Source organism: Anabas testudineus, chromosome 24 (genome assembly GCF_900324465.2).
Source record: "Anabas testudineus chromosome 24, fAnaTes1.2, whole genome shotgun sequence".
NCBI classification, from domain to species: Eukaryota; Metazoa; Chordata; class Actinopteri; order Anabantiformes; family Anabantidae; genus Anabas; species Anabas testudineus.
The window spans coordinates 3,094,487-3,115,078 of record NC_046632.1 but is presented as its reverse complement, the minus strand read 5'-3'; the positions used below and the strand labels follow the sequence as shown (position 1 = coordinate 3,115,078).

Here is a 20,592-nt window from a genome sequence, read left to right as displayed (position 1 = left end):
CCTTTGGGCCCCTCCGGCATTTTGTCTAAGTGCCACAATTGGGGTGATGAATTTGCATTAAGGAAATAAACAGTCACCTGTAGATGGTCAGTTGAAGTATATGGTTACTTATTGCCTCCTTAAATATTGTCTTACCCTTTCAACACACGTCTATAGAAATAAGTGTTACAGACTGTGTTACTGTCTGTTTAGAACTTGTCTCACTCCCTGACGCTCTAAAAACCCACATGTATACTCCATAAAACAAAAATGTTTACCAATCCAAATATGTTAATATTTATATCACGTGCATTCGAGAATCTTTGTAAGAAGTGTGTGAGTGATGCATTGTATTTCCACTTCAGTCTATTATCAGTATGGGTAAATGTTTATTTCTGCTGTAGCATAATTCTACGCTATGACATCTCCTTATACACACACCCATAGGAGGTGGATTCCATCGTGAATAACATTTGATTTGTGCTTTCATTTACTATAAGGTCAAATTAAACAAAGTCCACACTATAACTTTCCATGTGCAGAAGAGCAATGGAGCAAAGTTCACACAACAGTGTAGTGAGTGATGATTCCCAATTCAACAGCGTATACAGTTGAAAACATGAACCAAAAGCCTGATAACTCAACACGCAGTATCAGTATCACATGTGCACTTATTTTTAAATTAGTATTTTAACTGCTGCACCTGCAACTGAGTTTTATTTTGAGAGAAACAAAATATTTTCACTATAACAACTGAAGCAGCTCAGTTGTTGCTGCATCTGAAAAACAATGTTAGGCCTGGCCTGACCTCTATTGTTCAAATGTGGTCATTGCAACTTAAAAACAGCAAAAAAGTTCTGTTCACACACACACATCAAAAAAAAAAAAAAAATGTATGTTGATAAGTGATGTCTACATAACGTATGAGACCCTTATACTAATGATGTGATGCTTTTCTACATCACACAGTACAGCAGGTCAAAGGTTCCACTGGGCTCCACATTTAAACCACTTCCCCCATTTGACCAACAACTGATCATCACCTGAGTTAGTCGCAAGAGAAATACAGGTTCAACATGTACCTTCCATTGGTTCTACAGTGAATAAATTAATACATTTTATTTAGACAATGCTGAGTGATGATTTTTTTATGTTCTATCACTGTGTCAAGACAATGGGGATGAACATGCGTACATAGAAACAAACTTCAGACCATAGTATCACCAGACATACTGCAGTTTCACATTTTACCCACAAGGTGGGACTACAGTAAAGTGACAGCACAGGGGTCCTGAGCAACAGGTGGTTTTTGTGAGCACTGAACCTTAAGCTTACAGTAAATGATGCACCTGGACATGACTGCATGAATTTACAGATACAGTATAAGTTTAGTTAGGTAGCCACAGCCACAGTTAATGCAAATCATAATTCAAACTCTTAACATATGAGCTGGCAACACTCTAATAGCTGGCAGCTGCTCACCACACTGCGCTGTTTACCACTAAACGACCTCACTGGAGGTGTTTGCACAATGTGCCTGCTCTCAAGGACTCTTAGATACTGTAGTAGCCTTTTAGATCAAAACAGCTGCTGTTCAGTTGTGTAGAGCAGTCTGTGTTTAGATAAAATACACGTTTCAGGAACTAAAACCACACTGGTAAGTATTCAGACCCCTTCAGTTTACGCACATGTTTCGGTCCCCTTATTAGCAGGTGAAAAGCGATGTGAACTTATATAAACTCAAATTAATAATCTGTCACTGTGCAACAATTCACTGAAACACAGTGTATATATACAGTATGTAGAACTTGTGCGGTTCATTACAATTACCTGTAAGAATACCAGTAATGTCTCTGTTTTCCTTATCATGACCTGAAATGACAGATCTTTGCATTAATCACAGCAACTGAGAATAATTACAGTTCCCACAATCCACTTGGAAAACCAGTATTCCACTGTATGTCATTCATCCTGACCAACAATGAACTGCTCTCTCTCTTTGTGTGTGCAGTGTGTGTGTGTGCGGTCAGACACATTTGCATAGAATTTGTGTTTACGCTGCCTTTTGAAACGTTGTTGACATTTAGCTTAAATGGCTCCTGTCAGGATGAATTTGTCCTCAACTACTTCCTTTTTATTGTCTGGTGTCAGAGAGATAAGCCGCTAATTGACAGCGGGCACCAGGCCCACTGCAACCACGACTGTGGGAAAACGCTGGGCATGGGATCGGAGCGTTTGAGAGTGCAGTGAAATGTGAATGCTTTTATCTTTAGAATTTACAAATGAACGGAGGAGAAATCCAGTTACACGTCTGATTGCCTTGAAAGAAGAGACACAGGGTTGGAATAACATGAAAAAGTTAATGTATGGCTTTAATTTGAAGATAAAGTATCAATTAGAAATGAAAAGAAGATCATTAAACACACGCTTACCCTGTCAAGTCTTACACACTTAGGCGTGGAGCCGTTTCACGAGTGCCCACGGCAGCTTTTCACATCCTTGCCAGCGTGCCATCGCGTTCAGCGGGAATATCTCTCGTGTCGTCAGTGAGCCTGACAGGAAGATCCTGTTGTGCCTCGTCGGGCCCCAGCCACTCGTGACACTTCCAGAACTGAAAATCTGAAAATATGATTGAATCCTTATCGTGCATGTGGAGCCCACAGCTGATGCTTTTATGGAAAGAAAACATGAAAAAAAAAGGGAGATAATTTAAAAAAAAAGCAAAACAAAATTAGGAGCAATAGGAATTGTAATGTATCTAGTGCTTATTACAGCACTGCGGTTTAAATAATCTGAGAATTCACTTCAGCTAAACTGCTCAAAACTAAATAATTTCAAGTGAAATGTGAAATAAGCTCTTTTTCAACACAGAACATGTATTTAAGTTATTGTCACAGAAGAATTTACAGTGTGTGCTGTGTTGTTTTCAGCTCTCTGTGATATTGATTGCTTTAAATGATCTCCTGCAGCCTTTCTACCTATACATACATATATATATATATAAATATATATATATGCAAGAAACAATCACGGGCAGCATTAAAAATGACTTCCTCACATAAAAACCACAATACAGTCAACACCGTTGTCACTGCACCTGAAATAGACTCGTGAGTCATCCACCACTAGAAATCACGTCATGCACCTCAGCCTTGTTAAAAACCTGGTTTGGTGTTTATTTTTATGTTCCTTTCACATAGAGCCACCGTTTCACATGTCACTTTCATGACTTTTTTCTTTTTTTTTGGGGTTCATTCTTAGGAGTTAGCAGTCATTTCACAGATCAGCTGACTGGGTGCAGGTGTTGATGCTGACTGGGTGTCTGGGTGTGTTTAGATGATTTATTTCTCTTTTTCTTGATAATCAAGGCTCTGTGGGAGCTCTGCAGCTCCCTCCCTCCCTCCCTCCCTCTCTTCATCACTCTCTCTCCGGGTCAGTCCTCTCCGGTCCTCTCGCGGGACTGTCCGGAGCCCAAACATCGCGCTGTTTCCTGCCGCTCAGTATTCTGGTGGCGGCGTCGAGCCGTGGAAGCCAGGTCCCCAGAAAAGGTGGAGACTCCTGCTTCACTTCCTGCACAGTGACCGTGAAGCACCACCAACGGAGAACCAAGGAGGAGGCTGCTGCTGCTGCTGCTGCTGCTGCTCCTGCTGGGGCAAGGACGAATGGATATACGGCTCACTTGACTTAAAAAAGAAAAAGCCATCACACACTTAGTGCTCGGTCATACGCGTCTACCTGGCTAGTAGCTAGTAGCTAGTAGAGAGGCTGCTGGATACGACGAACCCCTAGCGAGGCGGTGCGAAACACAGGAATGGGTAAGTTTTCCATGATGTGGCGCCTGTGTCTGTCAGCCGCTCCTGCTTTTCTTCGACTCGGCGTGGCGTTCAAAACGAGACGGAGACGCCTGAATGAGTGCGTTAAACCGAGCGTCGGCGTCTTCAATCGCGCTGTGACCCTTTCGACAACGGGGAGATAAAATTAGCATGCCACTTAGCTCGCTGGTTAGCCTAGCCAGCCCAGCTAGCTGTCTGATTAACTGGATATAACTCCACCTCCCATCCCTGGATTCGGCTGCATTGCGAGCTAGCTCCTGTGAAGAGGAGCTAACGCTGCTGTCAACAAGGCTTCTGCAAACCTTTTTTTTTTTTTTTTACTGACATTAAAATATTGGAGAAGCATGAAATCCACAGTCTATTCAGAGTAACCTAAAATTAGGACCGGTTGCAGGTTCTAGTTGTTGACAGTAAGTGATAAACAGGAAACTCCTGAAATTTAGTTAGCATCTTCCCACAGCTTCCTCTTTTAGCATGTGCTTTAAGGCACATGCAAAGAGTAGATGTTCTTTTTATTATTATTGTTGTTATTATTATTATTATTATTATTGCACACACTGTGTCGTGACTTGCCTTCTTTCCATGACGCTGACAGACTGTAACATTTCTGCCAGTGCCCACACCCAAACCCCTGCTTGACTTCACTTCACAGCAGGATCAGAAAGTACGTGGACCCATGGCCACCAGAGTGACGTCAGTGTTAGGCTGACAGCATCTCCTCTTCAGGACAGCTGACTGTCAAAGCAAACACAGCTGCTATATTTGATTTAATCTGCATGAGCACAGAGGGGGGTGATGCTTGTTGTCACCAGAGAGTGGTTGTTGTGATGGTCTACATGTAAAGGAAACACTCTTCAATCTTCTCTATTGTATCATGAAACCTGCCTACTGCCTCTCTCTCTCTCTCTCTCTCAAAGTGCACCCTGTGGTTCGTGTGGTTGTGTGTGCAGTAGGACTTGTTCGAGATCTATGCTATGTTGTAAAACAGGTTTTAAGCCCAGTCTCGCTCATCCCTAAAGGTGCAGACTGTACATTTCACATCCTTAGTCAGAGGAGCGCCCATTTGTTTTGTGTGATCAGAGCATGTGAATGTGAATGTGGAGAGACACTTGAAACTAACGCTGTGTTTAAATTGCACAGACAGTAGACATATAAGATTATCAGATAACAAATAGTGCTGTTAAAAATGTAATGTATCTTAGCCTTCCCCTTCAAGCTTAACAGGCTTCTTAACTCATTTCTTATGCATTCACAATGTGCTATACTTGTCTTTGGTATATCTTCCTTCAGGTAGCACATTACTGAGGATATCTTGGCTTTGTTTGAACTTGTCCAGGCTGTGTGTGTTAGTCTCTCACAGTCTGTGTTTGCTTTCCCCTGAACATAGCTTAGGCTACACGGAGCCCTGCATTGTTTGATTAAAAAAAACAGTAGCAGTAAGTAGTTTGCTCTGTGGTGGCAGACAATCTTACACGTTTATTTTGAAAGGGAACAGCAGAGACAGTGGAGCAGGTCTGGGGTGACATAGGCCCCAAACTTGAATCGAGGACATTATGATTACACAGGCATCTTCTTACCCAAGAAAAGACTGGACATGTGCCAGAATGTCTGTTTGAATATTAACCAAGCTGACCTCAACCAGTATTTACCAGAATGCAGTTCCCATCCTAGATTTAACTTAACTGATGAAGGTCGGTGCTCTTAGTGTGGTTTCTCTGGTACTAGTTTTTTAACTATATTAATAACATTTTCCCATTTAAAGACATATTTGTCACTCAGTTGTAGTTATATAGTTGATATGACTCAACATAAAACAACACAGCTGTAATTGCTATTAAAATTATTAATTTAAACTGCTGTGCATGCATTTATTACATTTCATTTTAACGAAAGGCGGGAGGGCATGTCACACTGAGCTCAGCATCTGTAAACTAGCTTCACTCCCATTTACTGTTTAGGGCTGTGGCTCACAATTACTCCCTTTGCTGTCATCTGGACCAAGAAATTGTTGGATAGCTTGCTGCAGATAAAGTAAGAAGAATTGCAGCACACAAATTGCAAACTAGGTGTGAATAATTCAAAACTAACAAGTGGAATGTTTGTTTGTTCGTTTGTTTGTTTGCTGTTTTCATACTGTTGTTGTTTGGCTCAGTGTGCAATTTAGTCACAATTTACCTACAATGTGCTGCAGGTAAATGAAGGTGAGACGGTTAATTCAAGTTTTCATTTAGATAAGCAGCAGCTCTCTTTTCTCCACCCTCTTGATTTCTCTTGGACATACTTTGCCTTTCATATCAGCTACCTCTCAGATCAGTGGGAAAGAATGCAGTTATGAGTTTCCCCTTCATGGGCTGTGTGTGTGAGTGACTGAGGGAAGGACAGAGAGCATACTCATTTAGACAGTCTGCCTGGCAGTTAGTTCGCCTGCGTGGCCTTGAGTACCCCCCACCCCACACCCACTTTCTTTTCCTTCCTTTTTCTCCCCCATATCACCCTCTCCCCTGTAACATCCTCCTCTGTGTCACTGGCTTATGTAAGACCTGGACTGTAGAAACTATTTACCTGGAAGTGGTAAGACTAGAACCTGTCAGTTTCTGTGTGTTAGCTGAACCTCGTCTGTCAAGGTTCATTTAACAGATGGGAAGTGTGAACAAAAATTGCTACACTTAGAAATGAATAGTGACCAACATATTAGTTACGCGTTTGAGTTAATGACTGTTCAGTGTGAGCTTAGCAAATTGATACTTTAATTTATTGTAATATCAGAACAATGACTACCTGATAGACAGGGCAGAGCGTGAAGTGTAGCAGAGCAGGGAGAGGAGTCAGAGCAGATTAATTGCAAGTGTCATGCTAGCGCTAGCTTATGATTGCCACTCTAAACTTTAGTTAATATTATTAATGTCCCATTTACCGAGTACCCGCCTTAGTACGTTGTGCTCTTTGCAACGGCATTATGTGGGAAAAAACTAAACTACATCAAAATAAGATTGCACTATTTAAGAATGGGGATAAGTATCAGAGGCAGTGAACATTATTTCTGTTGGAAAACAACATGTGCATCTGCAGAGGAAATGGTGCAAGCAAGCACATTTCTTGCCAGAGTGCTGTGAAATGCATCCTTTAGGTTTTGCTCATCCTTCTATATCTTTGCCTATAGATGCCTCAGTTGCAGGAAATATGTCAGGAATCTTCAGCTGCCACTCCCCTGGCTTAGGTGTTATGCCATTCATTCAACAACAAAGATAGTGTGTTTGTGTGTATCCCTGTCTTTTTCCTCCTTTACACTCCTTTCTGTTATTATCTCTCATGACTGTCTTCACGCCCACACAGCCGACACAGTTTTTGCTTTGTTCCCGCTCGCCAGTTAACCTGTGGGCCATGGCCACATAACCAGGTGTGGTTTGTGTTAGCCTAGATGTGGTTAATTCTCAATAGAAATTCTCGCTGAACATTGTAGGAAACAGACTGAAATATTTGTTTAGTCTTTTCATATCCCAGTCCCTAGGGGGGGCAGTTACTGTATAATTAGCCTAGTCATAGGCAGCTGGATCTTGTTGGTTAAGTTAGGAAATAGGTATCCAACAAGATCCACAAGTAGTTCAGTAGTCCAAACTAGTTTATAGACAAAGAGCAATTGCAATAGACTACTAATAACTGCAACCACAGAAACCATCCAAAAAACAGGCCCTCTCGAAGCATGGACAACCTGCACTGTACTGTCTCCTAACGCCTCAGCCACAGGACACTCAGCACCACCTTTTTCCTTTGTTATGTACACAGCCTCTTGTTATGCAGTCATTTGGCTTTTGCACTGCTATTATCTGCTTGACAAACCACCATTTACTAGATGCGTTTTTCATGATAGCACTTAGCCTTTTCACCTATTTCTGAATTACCACCAAGAGAACAGAACAAGTTTTGCTGCTTGGCTGTGACTGCTTCTACTGGGAATCATTATATCTTTGATGGGCTGCAGACAGAATGTTATATCTTTCATTTATGTGTTCAGATTGGACTGTAGTTACTTTAACTATGGTTGTATTTACTTCATGTGAAAAAAAACTAAGGGTAAATACTGATTTACTGAAGGCCCTGGTGTGATTTTGACCTTGGACAGTTGTAGTCCAGGTTACTCTGTTGTTGTTGTTAGCAGGCTTCACTTTCATTTCTCAGGAAAAAGTCTGTATTGGCTCCTGGACCACTTCAGATGCCAGGAGAAATATTTAGGACAGAATCCCCCTGCTGCAGCCTGAATGTAGTGAAGTGGCAGGAAGTTCCTGCTGCATGCACACACCCTGTCTTTCTCTAGTTAAAAGAACACTTTTTGACTCTTACCCTAACCTTAACCATCTTACCTAAACACCTGACATCCATCTTTAGTTTAACCCTAGTCTATTAACCTTAACTTTAAAACCAATTCTTAACCAGAACCCCTAGCACAGCCTCACTATGATAGTATTAAATCACTAACAGGTTTTATGTTGAGTGCAAAGTGGAGTGTAGAAAAGATTTTTTCATAATTCTCTTAACAAAAAACAGTTGCTTATATACATTTTAGAAAAGATATGACATTAATGTATGTGCAGATGTGATTCAGTGTCATTGTTGCTGTTTAGCAAATAACTGTTGATGTCTTATCTGTACTCTACTCTAATCTGTCAGTTTGCCCCACTCTAGACTCCAGTCAGGCAGGTTTTATAGAAGTGTAGCTAACCTTAGTCGCTTGTCAGAACATACAGGCTAATAAATCGTTTCAAAAACATTTCCTGTCTAATTAATATTCCTCACAGTATAGCAATTACATGTGTGTACACGTCATTCATCTCTTGTTATTGTTGATGTCTGCTGTACAGAGTAGAGTGTGGTTTCCTGACATAAGCCAGACAGGGTTAAAATTTGTACCAGAGGGTTTGTGTCACGTTCAAGCAGAAATTTTGGTTAGGTAGAGGGTTTTCCAACTTAGGCTAAGTTAAATAGGCATAACTGCAGTTTAAAATATGACTACTCCAAACAAATGAAAAGACAGCTGGACCACAAATGTCTGCTTTGTTTAATTGTCGGTAGACTGCAGGCCAGGCAGGGTGAATGCGTGAGGTCTCAATCTCAATCTCAACTGCATCCGTATCTGGAAGTTGTGTCATGGCAACTGGATTTCCTTCTTGTCAGGTTGAAACCTTTCACTACTCATTGAGCTAGTTTCTTCAGTCTGAAGTTAGTTAGTTGGATCCCACAATTAACATCTCCATGTTTGATTTCATTCCACTCCTGGCCTGAAGGATGTAACAGCACTGCCAACCCCTTTTATCACTTGAAATGGGTTATTAGGTGTGTCCATCCTGGTGCAGGTGTGAATTGGGCCTGACCCTTCTGGGGATGGATGAAAGGGCAGCATGATAAACAGAAGACAGGTTGTGTCTGAGGCCTGAGTGAAGGGGTGTTGATTTGCACATGCAAGGCTTCCCTCACCCCTCTTTAAAACCACTTGTCTTCGTTGTCCAATATGTAAACGTCACTGTCCTCAAATGAGTGTCCCTTGTCACTCATCCTCATTCGTTTCAACCTTACTAGAAGGAAGTCCAGTTTCTATGACTTGACTTACAGATAACTTAACACACTTCAACGACTGAGAATCTTCACATCAACTGCATCAGGTTTGCATATACTGACGGTCCGATGCATATTCTAATAAGCGAGGCAAAGAGACCAGACAGAATGTGACAGATGTTTTGCCACCTGTATGCTAAATGTTTTAGTGTAATGCAATGTATCTTCTGTAGAAGAAACAAAGATGACTTTCTCCTCTTTCCTATCACCAATATAACACTTATTATAGCACAGCACCATGACTCATGATGGTGCATAAACAGAGGTTACATTTATTAAGGTGCATCTTAATAAATTTGAATATCATCAAAAAGTTTCTTTATTTCAGTAATTTTAATCTAAATGTTAAACTTGTATATTATATAGATTATATTATATAGAGAAGAGTGATATATTCCATATATTTCTCTTAATTTTGATGATGATGGCTTACAGCTAATGTAAACACAAAATTCACTATCTCAGAAAATTAGAGTATTATAAAAAAAAGTTCAATGTTGTAAACTCATGGTGTCACACTCTAATCAGCCTATTAACCTTTAAATTGTACAAGCAACAGAGCTGACCGCAGCCTTGAGAGGTTTGTGAAGCGAAGGCCATTGAATAATTTGGGGGAGATTCACAAGGAGTGGACTGCAGCTGGAGTCAGTGCTTTAAGAGCCACCACACACACAAGTATTCAGGAGATGGGCTACAACTGTCACATTCCTTGTGTCTAGTCACTCCTGAACCAGAGACACCGTCAGATGGTCTTACCTGGGATAAGGAGAAAAAGGACTGGACATTACATTTGCGTTTCATTTGGAAATCAACATCCCAGTGGAGAAGCACAGACTCCAAGTTGCTTGAAGCCCAGTGTGAAGTTTCCACAGTCAGTGATGATTTGAGGAGCCAGGTCTGGTGTTGCTCCACTGTGCTTTATCAAGTCCAAAGTCAGCTCACCTGTCTACCAGGAAATTCTAGAGCACTTCATGTTTCCCTCAGCTGACAAGCTTCATTTACCAGCAGAACTTGGCACCTGCCCACACTGCCAAAAGTACCAGTATCTGGTTTAATGACCATTGAATCGCTGAGGTTGAATGGTAAGCAAATTCACAACCTGGGCTTCCGTTACAGCAGTGCCACAGGCCGATCTTATCCATGCCACGTGCATAGATGCAGTAATTCATGCAAAGGGAGCCCCAATCAAGTATTAAGTACCTATGCTGTACATGGGCATGCTTTTTTTTTTTTTTTTTTTTTTTTTAATGATCTCTTTTTTTGAGATAGTGAATTTTGGGTTTTCATTAGCTATTAGCCATATTCATCAATATAAAAAGAAATAAACAGTTGGACTATATGACTGTGTGTGCACATTAATGTGTCACGTGTCTTGTATCTTGTTAAGCTTATTTTAAAAAATGTAAATGCTGAAGAACTACAATAACAATTTTAATTACATTCTTATCTGGTGTCTTAAATACGTTCTGTGGGACAAACCCAAAACACAGTGTTTAAGTAAGTGTATAGCAAAAGTGAATTAAGTGGTACTGATTTCTGGTTTCTCGGGCAGGGTGTGTTTGCACGGTTGCTGAGGTGCTGTAATGTGTGTGGTTGCAGAAAGTCCCTCTGCTTCACATCCAGTCATTGGGAAGATAAGGACTGCCCTGTGGGTTGCACTTGCTCAGCATGATTGTGTCTAGCAGTGGTCCCTTTTTGTTTAGTTTGTTACAGCTGAGCTTGCCGTATCTCTTCCTGTGGTTACATGGACAGATAGTCCCAAATTACTGTCTGGGGCTTTGGCTAAGTTGTTTGTGTATCACTCAGTCTGTGTGTGTGTGTGTGTGTGTGTGTGTGTGTTTGTGTTTGTGTTTGTGTGTCTTTTTTTTTTTTTCCCCGTGTGCTTCATGAAAATTATTTATTTATTTAGAAATATTTTTTTAAATAGTTTAATTCTTATTTAAATTTAGATTTTGGTTCTCTCTCAACTTATATTCATTAAATTGTTGTAACACTGCACCATAGAGGGGGGGGGAAAGCATATTATCAATATATATCAGCCATCTGCCTCTCTTTTCATGAAACATCCACACCAGCTATTGAAAAACACATGGCTTGTCGACCACTAGTAGAAAATACAAGTGGGTAAGCTGAACAGTCTAATCAGTATGTGTGTGCACATTAATATGTAAATCTATGGCAAACTAGGGGTGGGTGATATTGTAAAAAATATTAAATTAATTCCTTCAAGCAGCGTCACAATGCTTTTTCATGTTTGTTTAAGACTGTTTTGTAAGTGAGTGAACTTTACAGTGGAACTAATTATCCTATTTAAACATAGGCTATATCATAGATCAGCTGTTGTAGCAAAAAGCTAGACATTTTGATTTATTTGATTTATTATTTAATGACATTTCATACAATAGTAATAAATATGTTGTGCTTGGTGTAGCGCCATGCACGCCAGTGGAGCTTCTCTCCTGAGGCATGATGTGTTAAAGCACCAGGCACGCATGCCACATAGTAAAATACTTCTAGCAGTCAGTCCTCTAGAAGCAGTCAGAGTCTGTCAGTCTCCCTCACCTCTGTCCTTCTCTCACTCTTTGTTGCACTCATTGTAACAAGATGTGTCTAGCCAAACAGAAGGTTACACAAACATATCATGACAAAGTAAAAATTTGTCTTAAGATATTTTGCACATTTTACCATAAAAACCCTAGATTACAAGTCCCACTGCATGTCAGGACAAAACCCAAGCCAGGAGGCCTGAGAATCTTTCTGTCGACCTCTCAGTTTAATCTGTATGGTAAGGGTATGGAACTACATCTAAAATTCTAAATGAGTTATGGAGTGTAGTCTTGATAGTCCCATGGTTTAGAGCAGACTTCAGTTTTTTTTCTATTGTTTTAGTTTTAGTTTTAGTTTGCACTGGGGGCTTTTTGAAACACAGATGACCTACTCATTTTACTGTCGCTGATTTCCAGCTTAGAACACAACACAAGCTCAGTGTCTGAGAGTGAGAGATGATGATTTAGCTGGAAAGAGACTTGCTTCAATAGAATATACACTGCTCAAAAAAAAGTCAATGGTTTCAGTTCCTTAATTTTTCATGAACTGGTGCCGCTGCACCAGTGTAGGGTCCAAGGATTTCATCCTGATACTTAATGGCACTCAGGGTGCTGCTGTCTAGCCTGTAGAGGTCTTTGCGTCCCTCCATAGATATGCCTCTCCAGACCATTACTGGCCCACCACCAAACCGGTTATGCTAAACAATGTTAGAGACAGCATAACATTCTCCAGACCATTGTTTGTTCAGAGATATTCGCACCACTATCCTGCTAAAGGTAATTTTGTAGGGCTCTGGCAGTGTTCATGCTGTTCATTGCACAAAGGAGCAGATACTGGTCCTGCTAATGGGTTAAGGACCTTCTATAGACCTGTCCTATAGTAACTGCCTGTCCCCCTGCAATCTTCTCCATCTTGTCTTGGGAGACACAGCAAACCTTCTGATAATGGCACCTATAAGTGTGTTAATTTCAACACCAAAGCAGCAGAAACTGATTAACAACACCTTCTGCTTGGAATGGGCTAAAACTCCTCCAAGCCAATGTGCATGGTTGATTACCAGATTACCAGTTTCGAGAAATATTTTGTTAAAGTCAATGATACAAAGGGGGATCACATGAGTGACTGAAGGCACAGGTTCACATACTTTAGCTATGCACTTTATATATTTATTATAGTGGGTAATTTTTAAGAAAGTATAATGTTAAAAAATGTTGTATGTTTTTGTCTTATTTGTTTGATTGCATTTCCTATTTCTGTTTTTAAAATGAAAACTGTTAAGCTCATATGCAGTTTGATATTGTGTTAATTTTTGTTATTGTTTCCTTATCCTTGTCTATTTTCATAAACTTCCTCATCTTATCTTCCCTGCCCCCATGTCCTTCCTCTATCGGCCTCTCATTTCCTCTCACTCTTCCTTGTGTTCCTCCACTCTTTGCCCCCCCCCCCCCACCCTTGTTTGGCTTCCTCTCTTTCTTACCCCACTCTTTGGCCTTTCTCCTTCTTCTCCACCCTCCTGTCCGGAGTAGAGGTTTTGGTGGAGTATGAGTACGACGCGCTGCATGATGACGAGTTGACCCTGCGACAGGGCGACATCATCAAGAATGTGCGGTACATCGATGAAGACGGCTGGATGGAGGGAGACCTCAATGGGAAAAGGGGCCTCTTCCCTGACAACTTTGTTAAGGTGAGAAACAGGTGGCTTGGTTCATTTCTCAATTTACCAGGCTGCAGCTGAGAGTGTTTGTCACAGGCTGTGTGTGTATGTATTCCACCTCACTGATTTGTTTTTTGTGTGGCAAAGCTATATAATTAGATATGATTCCTTTTTTCAATCACAAATCAAGGTACGAAAAACTTATAGGAAAAAGGCAGTGTCATGAAGTACAGAATGTTGAAGACTCTTGGTTTTTTGATTATCTTTTGTTGGCCTGCTAAGAGTAAGTAACGCATTGGGAAATTAGTTCAAAACTTAATTTTCACTTAAAGTCAAAACCCAAAATTTATAGTTTTTTGATTGTTGTTTTCTGCTCTTCTTCTTCCACTCAGCACCAGAGCTGTTTGTTGGGTTTCTCTTACTATTGACCCTAAAATGTGCCTTGATATGATTCTGTCGTGATTTTACACTATATAAATAAAATTAAATTTGAAGTTGGAGAATAATGAATAGTAATCACACATGAATTTCAGTTTGTGGATTAGTACTGTTTCTACTATCTGGAAGTTAAGTCATGGCACCTGGATTAACCACCTAACAAGAAGGAAGTCCAGTCCAGTCTTTAGGACTTTTACAAACTAGACCACAACTGTATCTCAACCCTTTACACAATCTGTAGTGATTGGCAGCAACTTGTCAGTGGTTCCCACGTCATAACATGTTTGTAACAGTGCACTCAAACAGATGCAAAGCAGTTCTCGGTATCTGAGCTCTGATCTGTAGTTCTGGTTGACATTTGCATTGTTTGTTCTAAATGACCTCCATGTTTTACTATTTGGAACAGGTCGTAAATGCCACTTAATATCTTTGGTTTCTACTTAATTGGGTGGCACATAGTGCGTATTGTCACTTCTTATGTACAGTTTGGTGTAAAAAAGTTGAGAAGTGGAAAGACTCTGGAGTTGACGGCGCTGAACAGTGAACACTGTTCTTTGAGCATCAGATACATGGTATCTGTGGTTTTGGGAGTTAACTCATCTCATGTGATGATTTGTTTGAGCACTTGATGCTTCCGAGAGATCGGCTTTTTTCTGTGTTATATAGTTACACACCTAATGTTCTGGGCACCGGTGTTGGCCTCTGTTCTCTGTTGCTTTGTTTCCTTCTTCCTCACTTCTTTCTGTGTTGTTTCTCCCATCCCATAATCCTGCATAGTAAGATAGGTAATCTTCTAAACAGCCTGGCCCAGTCACTGAGCTTGCATAGATAATCCTCTGAAGAGTCTGCTGGCTGTTGAACTTTGCTCCCGACAACAGTATCGTCACACAAAGTCGTATTTCTTCTCCCTGCTCCCTGTAATTGGTGTTGTAACTGACTGATCGGGGGACTGGAAATATGCTTGAGGGAGAGATGGTAAGGAACTTAACTGTGCTCCACTATGATTAGTTAAAATTAAGGGATAGAAGTTTGGTTGTTATTGAAGTAGCCTTTAAATGATGAAATCAGTGGAGGATTAGCATAAACATAGAAATGTCAGTAGGAATTTGTTTTATATGAGTCACATATGTGGGGGTTTAGAGGAATTTGGCGTATGTGTTCGTAAACTGATATATGGCGATTATGGGCGTGTGTGTATTTCTCTGGGTGTACAGTCATCCATTTTTCACTGCGTGTCACAGTCCAAGTGTTTCTTGTTGTAAATTGTATTATGTAACACTGTGTGTATGACCCATTCGAAGAATAAAGTTGGTGATTTTGTTTGCAATGTTATATACAAGCTGAATATTATCAGTAAATATGTTTGAATGGTGAATAACTATATTTGAATTGATAGAGGAGAGTGTGGAATATAGGAATCTTATGGATCAGACATTCTGAGCTTTAGTATCATTAAAAGTTTGAGTAAATTGTCATTTTTGTTAACAAATAAAAAAAATTCTCACTATTTAACTATAGCAATAATATCTTGTTGAGGCCCGTACAAAGCAATCAGTATTTAAGAAGACTGAATATCAATTGGATGGTTAGTGATTGAATTTAGCCTACTAATTTTGCACAAGTTGGTTTTCCAACAACTGTTAACATTAAACACTCAAATTCAAAACTTCAAGTTGTTTTTTTCGGAAACGAAAAACGGAGTGATACCACTTACCTAGAATATGCAATCTTTGGCTACATATAGCGCTGTTGCTTGTTTCTCCGCCAGTTTGTACCAAGTGCTCACACTGACAATGGCACCTTTTTTCTGTCATCGTGGAATTAACTTTAATTGATCTCAATTGCTGTTTGACATTTTATCAGCAAACAAGTAACCTACAGGCATGACAGGGTGCAAGGGAAAATATCCTCTAGTTAGTTTATAATGGATGGCGTTGTTGGACATTAAAGAAAACGTGTAGCCTTTTATACTTGGGCCTAAGTATAGTCTATGTGTGGGAGGGTATTATGGCCCTTTGAGTCATTTTTGTAAATATTGAGTGTATTTTAAACGTGACATTTTAATTAAGAGAGCAGAAAAACAAACCAAGAAAGCTGCTGTGTTAGCTGAGTATACTGGAAGAAGAGCCGACACCCACATTGTATATCTCTCGAAGTATGTGCAATCTAATTAACACCCTGGATGTGTGAAAACAGTTTGTAGGGGTGTGTACATGTATGTGGCAATGTGCGGTCAAGCTTCGAGCTGGCAGCAGAGACCCTTTCAGGCTCATTCAGTAGGGTGAATGCCTCTGTAGACTACAGTCTTCTTTTCCTCACAGTCTTACCACCTGAGACACCACAGAACTCACACACAGGAAGACTTCCTCTGTAGTGGAGTTGCCAAGTAAGCATGTGTGAACCAGGAACTGTACATTTATACAACTGTGTTTGTGAGGACATTCATTGACATAATGCAGTCCCCAACCTAAAGCCAATTATGTACTTTACCCTGAAACTGCTCTTTGAAGGAGGGTGGGAAAGTGACAACTGCCCCAACTTGGTCTGCAGTTTCTGTATTTAGTGCCAACAAAGACTCGGCCACCTTATGACCTTTGTTGATACTCGGCAACATTCAGTGACCTGTCTGGAATGAAGTACTCAGTGTTGTCGATCAATAATGTTGCTTGGGGCCACAGGAGACGGAGGGTGTTACATAAAGTCATTTTTAAATGAATGAGTAAAAAAAATAAGGAAACGTGTCTTTTGCCTTTCTAAAGAACTCTCAACCACTGCTATCTGTACTCTAAAGGAGAATTCATTCTGTTTGGATTCATTATTCAGGGGCTTTTTTTTTTAAAGCAGCTTTACAGAATTCTAAAGTTAGTTTTATCGGCAATCTTTTCACTTTCTAACCTGGCTGTGGGTTACACAGTGACCACAGTGACAGCCAAACTAGGTTTGAATGATTTGGTGTAAAAAGTCATATTAATTGTGATCAATATTGCAATTTACCAAATAATAAACAAATGGCGTCTGCTTGGCTGAGAAAAATGCACAGATTAATGGTAACTTTGAAATGTGTATTTCTCTACAAAAAAAATATAAACACTTTTTAGTAGTATTTTTAGCCTAAGTGTGTGTGTGTAATGTACTTCTAATTTCAGTGAAGTTTCAGTTTCTGTTGTACAGACTGACCCTACCTTGAATAGAGTGAATCCAGACATTGAAATGAACTCACTCTACTGAACTCTTTGTGTGTTTTTAAAAAAGTAAAATTAAACCTAAATAATTAAGTTAAATTAATCTTAACAAAAAAACTAAGAAGAAGTTGGTCTATACTAATGATTGCGGGATAAATTGTTGGTTGTTTCGCCCCATTCGTTGGTCACTCATTCTTCTTTCTGGCTGCTGATTGGTCAACTGAACATGTGCTCACTTACATCCACTGAACCCGAACAGTAAAGGAGTCGCAGCCACAGAAGAGAACCCTCACTGACATTGGTTTTAACCACACAACCAATGAAAAGTAGTTACTGTCTTGTCAAAAAGTCACTAAGTTTGTCACTGCTGCAGTGAAGCTTAATCAATTAAAGATGAATCGTCTCAAAAACATAACATTGTTATTGTACAGGTTACAATAGCTGCACTGTTCAGTTGCAATTCATTTTATTTTATTTAATACCGGTAATAAGCAAATGTACATGATATGTGAAACCCGGATATTGCAGCAACCCTAGTTGCTTCAAGAAAAGGAGAAAGAACTGCACACCAGAAAGTCACACGCACACTGGTCATATCCTAATAAGGACACAGTTAATAAACAACACAAACAGAGAAGAGGATGTTATATATTCTCACAAGTTGACATCACAAATGCAACTAGATCAGTCATGCAGCACTATACCATGTGCACGTTCACAGAGCTGTCTTTGTGTGTTTGTTTATTATGTGCATGTGCACAAGGGCACACGTGCACAAGGGCACACATGCACATGTTCACACACACTCGGGTGACATGATACAGTAGCTGCCCGCTATTGACAAGGTGCTTCAAACAAAGCGCTCTTTGGACAAACCGCAGCAACAACAGCGGCTTTTCAACCCATTGTCAAGTGTGGCCAAACAGAAAAGGAATAAACACTTTGCCTTCGCACTTTGTCAGACAGCATGAACTAGACTACTGTAGGTCTCATAAGCATGTTGTTTCTCTGTGTGTCTGTGTGGGTTTTCTGTGGGTGAGTCAGTTTCCTCCCACAGTGCAAAAACCCTGCAGTTTAGGTTACAGGAGACTCTGAAGTTAGTGCAGTTGTAGATTGTGAATGTGGTTGTCTGCCTGCATGTGTTTCGCTCTTATATAGGTGTTATAACTCTGACCGTGTACATGCTGCCATGGCCTCCTGCCTTTCTCATGCCCAAGATAAAAATCAATTCAAGCATGTGCACATTCTTGTTGCACTGCTTAATGCGCTGACGTATCCTGACTCTGTTTAATGAAGGTGTGATGTGGACTTTGTGCTGTTGTCAGGGTGTTCCAAGGCTGGCAGAGCAGGGCAGCTGTTTTACAGCCTGACTGCGTGACATGAACGGGATCATTAGCAATAACTAGATTTGGCATGAGTGGCCTCTAACAAGTACTGAGTATTGAGATGAAGGTTGCTATAGTTCTGATTTAGTCAGTCAGTCATTAGCACTGCAGAATAATGTCACTCAGATTTCACTTCCCCCTATTTGAAAGTGATAACAGCTTGTTTCTCATGATGGTTTTCCATCTCACCAGTGCCTAGGTAATTCCTTTTTGATAACAGTGTATCACAGTGTCCGATTTACATTTTCTATCTGCATAGCTCTCATAGGTAGACCGGAGCGTGAAACCAAATGATTTGGGGGTTAGTTTTTTTTCTGTTCAGATAGGATCCAAATTTAAAATGTTATGTACAATCAGCAGGCAGGCTTTTTACTTCTGTGCTTTTTACACAAACTGCAAATAAAATCAATAAATCCACCAGCTGAAGACAAATTTCTTGTTTTTTTTTTTTAAGGAATTGAAGAAGGAGTCCAAAGAAGTCAAGGAAACAAAGAATGAGCCAAAGGAGGAGAGCTCTCAGACCTCCCAAACCTCTCAGCCCTCTCAGAGGAGAGAGAGAAGCTCGGGGAAGAACGTGGCCAACCTCGTCCAGAGAATGAGCACCATCGGCTTCCCTACTGGCGGCTTCCAACCTCAGCCGCCAGCAGCCGCAAAGAGTAAGATGCTGTACTGTCATAAAGGCATAACATAACATAAAGTCATCTGAACTGTCTTTTGCAAATCCCATCTTAGTAGTTGGCAGGTTAAAATGAAGCAAACACAGTCTTTTGTGTGTGAACTACTTTCATGTGCGTAATATGTATTTGTCTTTCATATCTCCACTGTGTCCAGTCTTGCTCAAAAATCCTCACAGTTTTATGTTTGCCTTCTCCACCCAGACACTGTTACTACGTTTGTGTTACTTACAGAGTGGCATTCTTACTGAGAAGTACTGCTCTCCACTTACCTGTAAAAACAATAGTACTGTTAAAACCTGCTACTGTTGATTTTTCCCCACTTAGGCCGCTGGGAGATGATATGATTGTCCACGTTGTAAAGGTAGTATAAAACAGGGCTAACATATCCAGAGTCTAATTCTCGGGCCATTCATTGTAAGTGGAAATACAGTGTAGTCACTCAGTACAAGATGCTGTGTGAGACAGACGGAAGGACCCCATCGGCACGACTGGGAGGAGCTGAAGGTGATCTTGAGGCCGATATGCTGTTAAGGGGTCAGCAATAGCCTGGCAAGAGCTAATTCAGAGTGCCTTGAGAACAGAACAGAATGAGAACGGTGTTTCGAAATGCAGCTGCTAATAGCACTCCACATATATGAGTGATCCTTAATGCACTGATAACACATGCTCTGGCACTGTTCATATACACACCTGCAGTTGGCAGTGAACTCTGTGCGTCTGTACTCTTACAGTGCTTGTATGTGACATTGTTTGTAAGGACTGCCGGTGAAATAAAGCTAAAGATAAACCCAGACAGTGACGATAGAGATGAATTGTGGCTTTCCATAGAAGTAAAATAATGGGTTTTCTAATCTAGGCCACATACACATTAAACATAATGTATTCTCACTGTCTGGCAGTAACTGATCACTGTATCAGATAATATATATATATTATGAATACAAATGTATATCTTCAGGCAGTATCCAAATCTTCAGCAAGAAATTTTCATTCTAGTACTTGCTTTCTCCTTTGGCTACGGAGAAATGCTTCTGGCCTGTTTCAGCAAAACAAGTGTGAGTAGTCATTAGTGTTAGACAGGGATCTGAAGTCGAAGTAATGCAGCAGTGACAATTTTGAAAACTTAATTGTTTGTACGCATTTGAGTTGACTCTATTTGTTCTATGCTCATTCTATTAGCTGTACTTGCACAGTTGGGTGTGCCTGCTACCTGCCAAAGGATCTCTTTGCAAAAAAAAAAAGGGTTCTTGATTGCACTCTTCCTTCTCACTTCCTGGGTTTGCACCTGGC

At 40.4% G+C, this 20,592-nt stretch overlaps 1 protein-coding gene across 1 annotated transcript in view; it reads left to right on the top strand.

Annotated features, from left to right (window-relative positions):
• The first annotated feature begins 3,401 nt into the window (after nt 1-3,401).
• The window catches only part of cd2ap (CD2-associated protein), a 35,035-nt gene continuing 17,844 nt past the window's right edge, over nt 3,402-20,592 (top strand). The window contains exons 1-3 of the mRNA XM_026340640.1: nt 3,402-3,794; nt 13,493-13,650; nt 19,080-19,281. Coding sequence (XP_026196425.1) covers nt 3,791-3,794; nt 13,493-13,650; nt 19,080-19,281 — 364 coding nt within the window. The 5' untranslated portion in view covers nt 3,402-3,790. The remainder of the gene's footprint in view (nt 3,795-13,492; nt 13,651-19,079; nt 19,282-20,592) is intronic.